The 15605-nt window shown below is 38.4% G+C and overlaps 1 protein-coding gene across 30 annotated transcripts in view; it reads right to left on the bottom strand.

Annotated features, from left to right (window-relative positions):
- Positions 1 to 15605, bottom strand: part of DLG2 (discs large MAGUK scaffold protein 2) — a 1053560-nt gene that overhangs the window by 217299 nt on the left and 820656 nt on the right. For all 30 annotated transcript variants that reach the window (XM_074816343.1, XM_074816342.1, XM_074816341.1 and 27 more), the window contains one exon: positions 818 to 920. In XM_074816343.1, the coding sequence (XP_074672444.1) occupies positions 818 to 920 (103 nt within the window). The remainder of the gene's footprint in view (positions 1 to 817; positions 921 to 15605) is intronic.

The following is a 15605-nucleotide window of genomic DNA, read 5'->3' on the forward strand; positions in this document are numbered from 1 at the left end:
ATTCATCTGGAAAGAGTTTCAAAGTAACAACTACTGCAGAGGAAAACCATCTTCAGTTCCTATCAGAAAGTAACGAATTTCTTGAGAACCTCATAGTCATTTAGGTTGTAGCTCATGGACAGTGAGAAGCAGTTCTGCCACTTAACTCCACTCATAAAATCAATCAATGCCTACTTCTTCCCACTGAAATTAGCTTAAACTCTAGAAAGCTAAATATTAGACACCAAAAGCTGGATGAGATATATCTCACCTTAAATGTCTTATATTTTGCTGAATTTCCTTTGATGCTTTTATTTAAAAAGCTGTCATTTTCTCTAGTAACTACTTGTTATTTGGGTCTAATTACCCTGAAGGCACAAGGACACTGACATCCAAAAGTAGTAATGTGAAGCTCTATGCATTTGGCAGGAAGCATTTATCTTTGTTTAATTCTGATCTGAATGTCTGAAGCAACTTCAGATCTTCCTGGCATTTCTGTTCATTCTTATCTTTTGCACTGTCTCCAGAAGGAGAATAGAAAAGAACGTAAAATAAGCAATAATGAAAATAAAGTGATTAACTAAGTGTTGATTACTGTCTTAGTATATGCACGTTTAAAGATAGTTCTTATATTTGCATAAAATACTTCTAAAAGCAAAGTCTGTGACAAAAATACAGTCATTTCCTTGGGATAGAATTGCCACTTGAATTTTCATTCCAGATGACTTCTGATGATAGCTGGGAAAAGCACTATCTACAGAAGTCTCATCCTGTTAAATGCGTGGCTTTAAAGCACTTATCTTTTACCATATGTCTTTAAGTTTATTATTTTGCTTACCCTCCGGCTGGTATTGTGCTATGATTGTTACCGTCTGCCCTGCTCCTTTTAGCGCAGCTGCAGCCTGCTCGTGGGTAGCACCTCGAAGATCAATACCATTCACCTACAGAAGGAATGCAAACAACAAAAGATCTGAGTAGTTTAACATTAGACAGAAAGACAGAGGTGGGGTTTTTAAAATGTTTGATAGATGTAAAGGTCAGGTTGCCCCGATGCAAAAGTGAAAGTACAAAATCAAAAAGCCTGAGAGGATGTTACCGGTGTCTGGCCATGAGGATCTGCACTAATACTGCACACCATAGTTTGCCTATGCTTAGCCAGGTATATTCTCTGATCACTACTTTTTGGGGTTTCCTGCTCTACTGAGTTTACAGTTTTGGTAATCTCTTCATCAGTCAATATCATTTAATATGCAAGGTTCAAAAGATCATTTTTCTGTGGTGCTTGAAGGTCGCTGTAGAATACTGCAAGCAAGGAAACTGCTCCTTCAGACAGACTCTGCAAGCCGTCTGTAGCATCAGGGAAACCTGGAGATATATAGAGCATCTCTAACAAAAAACACGGGTTGGAGAACTTCCAGAGCAGAAATCCCATCTACAGTTTTCTTTTCATGCAACCCCTCCTCCTACTGCCTAAAAATATCCCCATATCTCACACATGACAGCAATGGAGTTGCTATCAGATACAGCTTCCCCACCTCTGGCTGTTCAACATTAATAGATCTTTCCACTGGGTTCCTCTTACTTAATGATTTTTTGCTGCATAAGCAGTGGAGGTGGAACAGACCAGAACAAAGTAGGGAATCCACCCCTAAAACTCCAGGGCAATTTCAGAACTTTGATTTGTATTTGTGATGTTAAATGTTCTGTCAGCAGCATCCCAAGGAAGAGAGAGAATTCATATATAGAATTATTAACTGCTCCAGTAATGTGAATCCTGCTTCCAGTGGGAGTGTTACTGTCTGGCTATACTTAAGTGTGTGAGATTTATTTTATTTATCTGTTTATATATTTATCTGTCTTTCCCCTTCACTTCTACAGGTTTCCACTTCATAATGTTTCAGTGAAGAACAGGAAACTTTTGACATGTAAACAACCTCAGCAGGACAGAAATCCATTTCTGATTGCTCAAGAAAAGAAAAAAAGGAAAAAAATAAAGGGCAGAGGGAGGAAAGAGAACAATGACATAGATTTCACAGGCAAACAGGCCAAAACACAAGCCCCAAATTCTCAGCAATAGCAACTATTTGTGTTTACTTTTATCAAGTACTATCACAAGATGGCTAAGCACATCTTGAAAATATGGATTTTATTTAAACAACTTTTTAAGGCGTACAAAATTAAATTTGATTCCCTAGAACTCTACAAATAACAGCTATTCAATCTGTTACGAATACATTTATTTTGATTAATTACATTTAGAAACTGGCTCAACTTACTGTCTTTCACCACATTTAGAGAATGTGATATTTTGGGAACATGTTTAATTATTATTTATCACAGAATTATAGAATCAGATACTGGCTTGGGTTGGAAGGGACCTTAAGGTCATCTAGTCCAACCCTCCTGCAATGAGCAGGGACATCTTCAACTAGGTCAGGTTGCTCAGAGCCCCGTCCAACCTGGCCTTGAAAACTTCCAGGGATGGGCAACCTGTTCCAGTGTCTCACCACCCTCATCGTAAAAAATGTCTTGCTTATTTGCATGAGAAAATCTAGTCTTTACTAGTATGTGAACAGCATTTAGACTATTATTCTTAGAAAAACTAATTTGTGATAGCAGTAATATAAAACCCAGGAGATCCCACAGTCTCTGATTCAGAAGACTGCATTATGTTGTAGAACTGTCGACTGTACACAGAAACATAACTGTCTAGCTGGGGTTTCAGGTTCCTGAAAACATGAGTCCATAAGAATCAAAGTTCTCCCAATTCAACCTGTCTAGAGAAACATCTTTCATCAATTAATTTTTTTTTTCTTTGTGACAGGAAAATCCACATTTTTTCCTAAACAACTCATCCTTTCTTCCCTCAAAAACTTTTTAAGCCACTCAACTTGATGATTGTTTAATATTTCTCCCCACCTTCTTCACAAAAACCATCTCTCCCCATTTCTAGAAAAAAAAGTCTGAATTTCAACTGTCTATATTATTTTAATGTCACCCAAAACTATAGAAGATCTAGAATTTTCAGAAGCATGATTTGTTGCAATCCTCCCATGTTATACAAAAATAATTACACATTGGCTTATCTTTAGATTGAGGAAGCAAACAAGTAAATGTGGAACTAGCATATCAGAAGAATATAACCTATTCAGATCTTACCTTACTCATATCCACATGCACACATGATCTATTATATAATCACATGAATGATTGAAAGAGGAACTTAATTATAAGTTACCTCACTGAAAAATAACTGATTTTTTTTTTGAGTTGATTTGTTCATACATGCATTCTGCAGGGAAAAATATGAATTCTATTTCCATGCCAGTAATGCCTGCTTGATCCATGCATCTATCTTAGACCCTTTGGGGCAGGATACAAAGGGCATAAGAGGCAGCATAATATCAAACCACCATCACGTTGCAAGACTTCTTTGCATGGAGAGGAATCTCAGCCTATGGGAGGGAGGATGCCTGGTAGAGTATACACCTGGGCAAAATATTTTAAGGATCACTAACGTACCTTCTACAAGATAGAGACCTTGTACTAGAAGTGTAGGCTGGAAGACTACCATACCTAAAGAAACATTAAAAGCAAATGTCTGTGCCAGAACACAATGCTTTATGAGAAGAGGTATGTATGCATCCCTACGTTGTTACAATAATACTGAATAATCTGAAGGTAAACTGTGACAATAATTCAGTGGTCTGGTACTGCTGTGTATTAGTGACTTTGGCTCATATATTTCAAAGCATTATATGTTGATAGATACATTCTGATGACTTCTACAACATCTCTGTCGTCTCAAGTGTGCAAAATTCATGTTGTTCTTACAATTTCTATCTAGATTGTGAAAAGGGAAGTGAACATCTTATTCACAAGTAATGCTCTAATGCTTCTGAAAGAAATTCTGAGGATATGGCAACTGTAAGATAATAAACTTGATAATCTGTTTAACACAAGAGTTCTCAGTTGCCCCATCTTCCTGTTTGAAAGCAATGGCTGTAATAATGGCTAGTGGAAGCTTTCAAAAAAAAAATGGTCCGAAGTTTCAATCGCTTTCATCAAAGTTGTTGGTGGATGGCAAGACTAACACAGACCCCTGGGAAAAACTCACTGAAATTCAGTCTAGGAATATAGTATCTTAGAAGGCAATAATTAAGTGCATTCTAAAAGAACAAAGGAGAGAATCAGATCTTTCAGTGCCATCAAATCTAATATATTTAAATGCAAAACACTGAAAATACCTAAAGAGGAATATGGTGTCAACTAGGACTGAGTTTGCAACCTCTGTGGAGAATACAAGCTTCCTGAAAGGAGCACAATTTACGCTACTGCTGTGGAAGAAAGTGGTGGTGCGCTCTACTTTTACTCAGTGATGGTGTTATGACACTTGATGCTGCATTGCCATGGGCACACATATACCAGCACTACAATTACTCATTAACACCGTAGTCACAGCTTTGGTACTGTGGGGATCCGAGCAGAATCCTTAAGTTTTGGCAGCACAGTGTCTATATCATGCCATAAAGGAAAACTCAGACTTGATTCAGTGTCTCTGAAAAAGACAATTTGAAGCCAAGTCACCTTTCCTTTACTGGAGCTTGACTTTTATCTATGTGTTTTTCCCTTTCATAACCAGAGTCCTCGAGAGAGTCCTGAGAAAGAAGCAAGAGGATGAACTGAAGAGAAGCTTAAAGGAACATTCTGGAATTCCTGAGCTTGTGAGTTGGATATAGAGATGGATATGGATGGTATCACCCAGTCAGTATTAGAAGGTCCAGGAAAAAGTTATTAATTTTGTTTAGGCTTAAGGCTGAAGACTGTAGACTTCAGAAGAAAACAAGTGTCTCTTAAGCAATATAGGAAAACATTGTGGTAGTCTGTAAGAGTTGTGTTAACAGAACACAAATCATTAAAAATCATTAATAAATCATAATAATCTCTCTATAGAAAAAGGAGACGATGATGAAAGAAGAAACCACATGCTTATTCTCCTTCTCCTCTGAAAAACAATAGTTCTATCTATATGTGATCTAATAACTAAGATTCTAATAATGCATCAGGAATATAAGACAGGAATTCCAGCGAAGTTAAGTTACACAGACATTTTTCACTTTTCCACAGAACAAGAAGCCACTGAAATGGCAATTGATTACTTTCTGCCCTTTGCACACTCATTCTGGAAGAAATTATTGCCTAAGGTGCAAACACAACACATTATAGTGAGTGAATTTCTCTGCAATTAAGTTCACTTTTCTGTTAGGATACAGGCAGGGATGGACACTTGAGGAAGACTTACAGGTCTGAGTGGCTGAAATCAAAAGAGCAAGGAAAAGAAATGTCAGAGAGAAATAACACATCAATTCTATCTTCTGCAATTTTTATCGAGATGATAAACAAGCTAGACAAAACAGATTAAGTAATGTTGTACAGGTAAATGACCTGACTACACTAAGTTGCCAAAATAGTAATCTTTTTCTTGAAGATGCACAGCTGCAGAATAATATCAAACAATCATTGCCAAACAGGTAGGTAGAAGTCTGTTTGCATGTTATTTGCTCACCAATACCTGACAGAATCTCACAGCAGAATAATAGGCATTCAATTTAGAAAGGACATAACCTAGTCTGACTTTCTGAAGAACAAAAGAGCAGATATTAACTTGATTTCTGGGCATTATTTTCCAATATTTAAAAGCAATCATAATCAAGTCCTGAACGTCCTAGTTGAAAAACAGTATATTCATGTAGCAACTTGATCTTGATGAAAGACACCATTAATTTACACATTTTAATCAAATTCTTACCCACAGGCCAAAATGAACATGAGTTTCTGAAAGGGTAAAACAAATAATACTCTATCTTGCCTCTTCCTCCAAAGCAATGTCTTAATTGTAAAAATTGTGTGCAGTGGTATTTCCCCCTGACATGATTTCATTGCAAATTGCTAACTCTGATTTCAATTACTGCTTTCATATTGTAATTTATGTTAAAAATAATCAGTAAAGGAAACAGAAAAAAAAAAAACAGAAAAAGTTGCACGTGTGTGCAGGGAAGTTTAATACATATCAAAGGTGTTTGGGGGTGTGTGTGTGTCCTATTAAATGGTCTGTCTTCCTTTAAGAAGTATTACACAATAAGCAAAGTATTGTAGCACTGCTGTTCTGAGCTTGACTGCACAATCTTGATGTCCTGGCCCAGAATGAACTTGAGTGCACAATTTTTGATGCTTAACTCAAAGTGAATTTGACATAATGGAAATAAGAAGAGCCTCCAGCTTATACAGATGTCTGTCTCTTCTGCATGCTGTGGCAAAAAGCAGTTAGAAAGCTTACAAAGAGAAATGCAGCAATGGAAGATTATAGTTTAAAACTACAGACCAGACTGAGATGGAGAAAAAGATGCAACTACAGTTCACAGTAATTACAGTAATTGCTTTTGCATTCATTGACTCAAAGTAAAGCATGATCTACTTCATTAAAAAGTGAATCATAATCTAAATGAAAGATAAGAGTTATATTTTGGATAGATCAAACTCTTCTAAAATTGGAAGAGTTATATTCCCTTTAAAATATTTCAATAGCCCGAATTAGCACAAATTGGTTCAATTCTGAACAGTGCCACTTCAAGACTTACTACAGTCTGGTTGTCTTCTGCTAGAAGGCTTAAGCATGATTCATATGTAGGTCATTCGAATAGAGGCTAGCAGAATAGTCTGTTTTATTAGCCACTTATTTATTTCAGCCACCTCATTTTGTGTTTGTACAGTGATTAAATGAACACTTGGAATGTCTTGTTGAACTGGAAAGGAAAAACACATCCCTTCCCTGGGGAGAAAACATAAAAGATTTCTTTTAATTTCTTCTTTGAACTGTCACTGACAAGTACAGTGCTTTTATCCAGTAAATTAAATGGTGAAGAAAAAGCATCTTTTTACCACGCAACAAACAATGCAGCAGATTTTTCAAGTTGTGGCTGAATTCTTTTATTTGTTGAACTCATAAAATGAGAGCTTTTGGTGTCTGAAAAGGCAAACAGAAGTCTGAATAAAGACAAACCTTTACATCCAGAATTGCCACTGTTTGCATTAAGAGAAGATACAAAGAACCCTATTTATCTGCCTTAACTTTGCATGTCAGCTTAAGTATTCTCAAGCACACTAACAAGAGATGAGAGGAAAGCTGAGCCATGTTCTCCAGCAGTCCAGCTTAGTCATTGGAAACGGAGTGTACAGCATCAACCGTTAGGTGATGGAAGCACAGTCTTCCAGCAAGACAGGGAACACTGGAAAAACACACATTAGGGATGATCTGCCCTGAATGTATCTGGGGCAGACTTCTCTCACAAGCAGGTGGCATCATCACTGTACCCAATGCCCCCCCCAACTCTGACAGCTGAGACAATCCAGCAAAAAGGACAGTAACTCTAAGAAACTCATGCATGTCGCCCAAGTAGAGCCCTTGCACTGCCAGCTGTTTCAGTTAGACAGGCCATGGGTTTGCAAAGCCGAGCCCGCACATGCAGCCTGAGGCTGAGGCCTGAGGCTGAGGCCTGAGGCTGAGGCTGAGGCCTGAGGCTGAGGCCTGAGGCTGAGGGGCGGGGAGCCGGCAGCGCTCAGCACCGCGGACAGCTCCGCGGGAGACGGCGGAGGGACACGGAGCGCCGCGGTATGGGGGAAGACGAGGAGAGGTTTTGCCTTGCTAGTGAAGAAGTTCAGGAATAGAAAGAAAGGAGAGACGCACAGGGCGAAATGAGGCTTCACTCTCTAGCTTAGCTTCTGTTAAATTGTCAGGCTCACTTTATTGCTTTTCTCTCACTTCTCTCATTTCTCATCTTTTCTGCACCTACACTTTCTTCCGATCAGTTAAGACTGCTTAGTTGAGCACATATAAACCCAGTGGTTGTCTCATCCTGAACTCCACAGAAAACATAATATCGTGTCATGTCTGCTGTTCTCCGTGCCTGCCATCCTCGTTCTCTCTTTTTATGGGTCAGCAATTTCAATGACCTTTTCAATTTTCCTTGTGTTGCTACCTTAGAGTTACAACTTTTGCCTCTAGTAAGCTGCTCTTTATGCTCTGATGAGCTGGGCATTCTAGAAGCAAACTCCTCTCTCTGGGAAACGAGAACTGCTATGGGGGTATGAGCTATATCATTTAGCATGCCTTTTTTTGCCAGGAAGTTTAAGGAGGCAGCTCAGCCAGCTGAAAGAGGTATCAAAGCATTACGTCTTTGAAGCAGGAAGAAAATTAATATTATGTTATTGAAGAGGTGTCTTGCACACACTGCCTTTTACAGTAGGAACCAACAAGCTTTATGACTCACCAGACCACATGAATCATTCCAAACGGTACCCGTTAAGCCTGTAACCATTGGCAAAGACTTATTTTTTAATCCAAACTGTACAGAAATTCTTCTGATAGAATATCTGCTTCCCATGTGATTGTGGCTCTTGTGAATGATGCCAGATTGGCAAACTTTGAGACTGAAATAATTTCACTGAAGAGTTCACTGCAGTGACAGCTTAACAGCTATTTCCCCTCAGTTCCATCAGAATTCTTCAAAACTTGTTTAAACTGGGTTTGAAATAAATTATAGCTTTTGAAAAGGACACATAGGCTCACTGGAGCCTGGACATGAAACTTACTTCATTCAGGTCACTAATTAGCTACCAGCTAGTTCTATTACCAACCTGGACTGGATGAGATCCAGCAACTATGAGGTGATCAATGGCATTTTGTCTCACTGCTAAACAGTAAAGTCTAGACAGAGGCACACATGTAGTCTTTTCATATTAAGACAACGGTATTACCAATGAAAAATATCATATATGAGTACTGTGCTATCTAATAACACAGGCCAATATATATTAACTAATTTTTAAATGAAATATTGCTTTTCATTAATTTTATACACAGAACACTCATCCATCAAACACAATACTTAGTAAGAACATTCATTTCTGTTAAAATGGAGAGCTCATCATTAGCTCTTCAATTCTAACCTAGTTGCTGCTTTTTTACCTTCCTTCCTCCTGCGTGGTCACTCAAACACCCTTATATTTCTGTCACCACCTAATCTCATAGATCTCACTACAGTGTCATCTTTACAGGCCTTCGCACATTCCCTCTCCTTTGCAGTTGCTGCTCCCTTCCTACCCCGAATTGATAAAGTATCAAACTGCCCCTCCTCCCTCCTACAGCTTTCACTTTACATGACTGTTACTTCCACTCACTTTCCTGCCTTTCTGAAATAATCCTCTTTCTCCCTAATTCTATTTTCAGCATTCAGATTTCCCTGTCTCCTGCTCTCATTCTGGGTCATTTAGGCATTCCCCTATTAGTGGCAGTTATTCCATATACCTTGGTTTCCACTCAGTTCTAAAAGGTATTTTTCCTTCCAGTATATGGATATATCTAAACTACCATTGATCACTTTGCTTATAATGCTGCAGGACTCCTGTCTCACATTTGAATTTCAAAGGATGGTATAAGCAGAAATAATTATTGCAATACTCCCGCTTCTGAAATGAAATAAAGGTTTCTATTTTAACGAGTGCCTTATAACTCGAAGATGGTAAGAACTTAATTTCAGCTGAAGGCAATAACCAGTAGGTACTCAGGAATTGAAATAAAAAAGTAAACCAATTTTAGATGGTGCTTAGAGATAGAAGGGCATTAGTGATTTGTTTGACCCCAGGCACTGAGTTAGTGGAAAATTAAAAAACTGAAATCCTTGCCTTGATCTCTAATTGATAGCTTTTCCCATATTTCCACACCCACAGAATATGCCAATGTGGCCTGTGAGAGGCAAGATGGCCATTGGCTTGTGTCCTGGCAGATCTGTACTGGATTCAGACCAGTGACCATGAGGCAAGGTATCAATGGTTTAGTGGTAGCTTATTTAACTGTAATCTCCAGCTCTACATGAAGTGTTCAGTGCTCACACTTTATACTAAAACTACCCAAATCACAACATTCATAGTTTATTTGTGGCTCTACAGATTAGGATTATGTAACACAGTGTGCCGGTTTTGGCTGGGATAGAGTTAATTTTCTTCACAGTAACTTGCATGGGGCTGTGTTTTGGATTTGTGCTGGAAACAGTGTAGATAACACAGGGATGTTTTTGTCACTGCTGAGCAGTGCTCACACAGAGTCAAGGCCTTCTCTGCTCCTCATCCCACCCCACCAGTGAGGAGGCTGGGGGGGGCACAAGGAGTTGGGAGGGGACACAGCCAGGACAACCGACCCCAACTGACCACAGGGATATCCCAGACCATATGATGTCATGCTCAGCATATAAAGTTGGGAGAAGAAGGAGGTGAGGGGGATGTTTGGAGTTACAGCATTTGTCTTCCCAAGTCACACGTGATGGAGCCCTGCTTTCCTGGAGATGGCTGAGCACCTGCCTGCCGATGGGAAGTGGTGAATGAATTTCTTGTTTTGCTTTGCTTGTGTGCATGGCTTTTGCTTTACCTATTAAAATTTATCTCAACCCATGAGTTTTTTCACTTTTTACTCTTCCAATTCTCTCCCCCATCCCACCAGGGGGAGTGAGCAAGTGGCCGAGTGGAGCTTAGTTGCCAGCTGGGGTTAAACCACAACACCCAGACACTTTGAACAGACCATGCTCCATACTCTCAAATAAAGCATGTTTTTCAAAACCAATGGAAAGGAAATAGCTCTTGTATTCTGTAAGTGCTTTTGCTTTTGCTATTGTCCCAGTGGCTTGCTTGTTCAGATAAAGGGCATATCTATCATGTTTTTTCAAAAGGATCTCCAAAATTTCCTCCAATGAATTATTGCAGATATACCTCAAATACCGAATTTAATGGATTGCCAATTTCTATTATTTTGCAGCTCATGTCATATGATAATTTTTTTACTCACTCAGGAACCCAAAACTTACTGGGCAGTAGAGCAGAATGATGCCTGGAATCTAGTCTGTTCAAGCACAAGGCAAAAGTCTAGCCTGGGGCAAATCTCTGAATGAATAAAGCTCAGGGATGTAGCCATTTTGTCCAGTGGTAGCAGTTTGGTTTTAAAATTTTTGTTTTTAGTTTCCCTTCATTGTGAGGGTGACAGTAAGGCTACACCAAGGGGTGAAGAGCTCACTCCAAAGCCTCAATGTATCCGATGTGACAATTCTGTCTGACAGTCTTAAAACATAATTTGCTAAGCCAGAATGTTTGAACTGAATGTGAACTCCTCCTTAAACTATTAGGAGCTGAAAAGCAAGCAATCTGGCATCAGATCATTTCTACTCACTGAGGCAATTGTAAAATGAATGTTTTAGAGGTAACTGATGATTTCATCACAGCAGAAGTACACAGCCTCTAGTCTAGGCCAACTTACCAGCTTTGCATGACATATAACTGACAGGTCTGATAGCTAACTGCTTGGCAAAAAGAGACATACCTTATTCATGAGAATTGTTAGGATAATTTATTAGGTTCTGATCATGTGCTTGGAAATGTCAGAGTTAATTTAGGGAACAGTTACTGCATCAAGGCAATTGTAATATATATTATAGATTGCAGAAAGATGGGGGCAGGGGGTGGAGAAAGAGAGAAATCCAGCTGGAAGATAGATTCCTAGATTAGTAAAAGACAAAAGGGAGCTCTATAGTTACCAACGTAGGTAGCATTCCAGCATATGCAGGTGGTAAATTTTCCCCTAGAAGCTCCATTAAGCTTGTATTTTAGAAAGTCATCTACTTTATTCTGGAGTCCAAAAGTGACAAGTCTATGAGCTTCGATGTCAATATAACACAGGTACCCCGAACTACAAAAGAAGTGCATCATATTTTGAGGCTGAACATATCAGCCTCATTCAACTCCCAGCCATCAGATCATGTATTATTTATCAATAACACTGAGAAACAGTTTGATACCATCTCTCTTCTCCAATGGTAAGTATTTCCAGATGGTAGTGTTTACAGTTACACAGTTCATACCTCATTAAAGTGAATTTTTATGGTCAAGGAGGATGTTAGGGCTTTTCTGACAGGTTCTAAACTCCAAGACTTCATGAGAAAGAAGAAGACTTCTTTTTTAAATAAGCCATTTCTTTAAAAATATAAAAGAGAGGGTTTTCAAAAGCATAAATTTGTGTTTGCACCCAGCTTCTGTTCACTGGGTGTCCAGTTGCCTTCTGTACCTCTAAAAATCTCCTCTTGTACAGGGAAGTCGTATGGGTGATTCAGTTTTGACATGTGAAATGTTTTTGATTCATCATGATGACAAGTACTGGACATACGTCTGCAGGTATTGTAAAAGGTGAAACTGAGCTTATATAGAAAGGTGGAGCACTCTGCACTCAGATGATTTCATATAAACAGGTTGAGGACTTTTAGAGACCTACTGCTGTTTAAAATTCATCCTCAAATCTCAGAACTTCACAATGCTATTAGCAATGTCTGAGCTTGCATTAACCCACCGTTTGCCCCAGATTTTCCCATTAGGTCCTGCCTTGACAACATCTTCGATTTTCTCTGTTTTTCTCTATTTTTTTGGGGCCTTTGATCTGCCACTGTATGAAGATGTTGATAGGCAGCTTACAGGGGCAGTAAGTTTGTGGTAAAATGTCATCTATTGTTTCTTCTCCAGCCCTGTGGTTGTTCTTTCAGGAAGAAAAGTACACTTAACAATTTATTACTGAAAAATTCACAGGGGCTATTACTCCTCCTTCTGTTGTATTCTAAGAATCTGCAAATAGATTGATTATTTCTCCTAGAAGTTTTCATTAAAAATTGGGCAAGCTTCTCTATATTCCCAAATACTCCTTGAATTCTTGAATTTTATTCTTGAATAAAATTCTAAATGGTCTGCATTGATTAGTTCCTTAAGTATTTGAGAATGGATTTCAGCTCTTTTTTCAGTATCTCATTTGTTGCAGTTCTACCTTGGTTTTGCCTTAGTCCAGTTTGAAGACTTATCTCTTTGTTTCTTCGTAGCTGCCCTAACTGGATGATCATGGATCCTTTTTTAAAGAAGACAAAAGCAAAAAATGCTCTAAACATTCAAACTCAGTTGGTCTCACTTTTAAGTAGTCTTTCTTCCAACTGTTTAGCAAATGAATTAATTACTTGGTTTTCTATTCTTATCAAATATTTTCTTGCTACCTTTTCAGATGCTTGCTGCTTACAGTCCATCTTACAGCTTGCCTTTCTGACTTTGTCCCAAAATTTTACCCAACATTTATACATTTTTAGGACTTAGGTTGTTATAATCACAGTAACTTGACTCAGCTTCCACTTTTTCAGTGTTGATTAGTTGAGTTTCATATCATCAAAAAGCTCTCAATTACCGAAGTTCACTTCTTACTACACTCACTATCATTCCTTTTTTCACTGTGCTCTTAATAATTTTTTCTTAAAATAACAGTGACCATTTCTGAATTAACTGATACTTTAAAACTTGTTCCCTGTGGGATTTTCCACATCAGCTGTGAATGCACAGCAGACTGGTTTTGAAGATCATGTTACTTATTCTTCTGAACTTCCTCATTCCCTTCCAGCACAAAATCATAAACTTTGACACTACTCTATATGGTCACTCAAGGGCAAGTTGTGTTTCATTCTCCCATTCTCAGGGCACTCTTCCTTACTGGTCAGAATAAAATCTGGGACTATACTTGCTTTTTCCATACTCCCCACCAAAAGGATTCATGAATGTCTGGTCAGTATGGATGGGATCTATTTCAATAAAGGGAAGACATGCAAAATTATAATCCGTGAAAAGAAATATAGACTTATAGCACAATGGTCATCTGACCTGTGTAAAATGTCTACTTTAGGGCAAGTTAAATTGTACTTTAGAGCAAGTTAAATTGCCAGTATTTATCATTTGGAGACGTTTCAACACATTCTCCCTTGATTTTCAAGCAAGTTCTACTTCTTTAAAACAGTCATGTGAATGGATCTACCCATTTAAGTCACTGCACTGATTATATACTAACATTCCCAATATATAACATATAATGCTCCACGTATTACTACAAAGCAAGGTTACATAGTTGTATTTTTCCTATTGGCTAATTAGGGTTAATGTTAAAAACATGAAGAGAGACTTTATGGACAAGTGCAGCTAAAGGCCACAGAATTTGATAAACTCACCTATGCCAGAGGAGAGCATCATATATCATCCACACCACCACAGGGAAGTAAGCATCCTAAGGATATGGTCAGTGCCTCTGCAAGTAAGTCTTGCAAGGCAAAGGGAGTATCTGTTATAATCCTAACATTATTACGTATCTCCATATCCATGGAGAAAAGATTCCAGGCCCTATAAAGATCATTCAAACATTTTCCAATCCAGTTGCAATTTGGAAAAAAAATTCTGAGAAGCGAAACCAAATGGTATTTGCCATTTTTCTTAGTTTTGTAACTAGGTAACAAAATGCACTCTTTGCCCTAAGCAGTTTTACTGCTTTTACCATGAGCAAAAAGCCATTTTAAATTAGAAAGCTGAAAGGTTCTCCGCACCAAAGTAAGGGAAGTCAATCTGAAGGTCAATTTTAACTGTAGCAAATATAAAGCATAAATATTTGCTAGAAATAAGCAGAGTCCTTACACTTTATCCTGCTCTATATATGTACACATTTTGGAGTAGAAATTGGACAACATTATATTTCTTCAAATGTGTATTGTATTTTGCTACAGATGTGAGTGAGAAGGTGGGTAGGAGTCATGTGGGAGGAACTAAGTAGGAAGAAGTGTTTAAACCGTTCATAAGGGAAAGCAAACATCTCACAAAAAATGACAGCAGGACAATGCACAGACACAAGACAAAATCTGATCAGTATAAGAGATCACCTTCCCTCTACAAGGGAGAACCTTGTATAAAAGATCATACAGTGCTGAAGTGAGATGCTCAAATACTGGCGTTGTGAACTAGTCATATATGATGTCATGTACCAGTGACAGAAAATCCTACAGAGTATCTCTGGTAGCCCTTTCCAAAAGCATAGTTATTTGATTCTCAGAAAGCAGCAGGGGAAAAAAGATACCATCTTTCCCCATATACAAATGTATCCTGGTACTATGCTAGATCAAGAGGAAAATCATACCAAATTTGGTTAACTTAATTCATCTGAGTCAGGTCGGAGGAGGGAAAATGGAAGCATTATGAGAGTACTACCTGCATCTTCACGGTTGCAGCCTGTTCTTTCTCTACTCTTTTTCTTGTTGCTATTGAGCAACTGCCCTTCAGGAAACTTGTTTTATTTACTTAAGGTAACCTGTGGGATGTGGTGCTTAGGAGCAGCAGTCTTGCTCCAGAGCAAGCAGTCTTCTTTTTCTCTTGATTCTACTTTCAGGCTACCAGCCACACTTCAACCTGCTGCTGTGAACCACAAGGCACTAAAGCATTTTTACAGGAGAATGAAATAAAACTGATACTGCTTTTATGGTCCACAGTTTTATTTTAGTTCTCTTTGTGATGAAGCAAGCAAAATGTTAGCTGAAAAGGCAAACATATATTATAAGGATGAACACACATGAAATACGAGATTCAGTTTAAGACACCTAAATATAGACATGCACACATGTGGTAAGTGTTTAAGCTTAAAGTCAATGGATACCCAATCAATACATGCAGTAAAGCCTGCAGAGCGATTCAAC

This window comes from Strix aluco, chromosome 2 (assembly GCF_031877795.1).
Source record: "Strix aluco isolate bStrAlu1 chromosome 2, bStrAlu1.hap1, whole genome shotgun sequence".
NCBI lineage: Eukaryota > Metazoa > Chordata > Aves > Strigiformes > Strigidae > Strix > Strix aluco.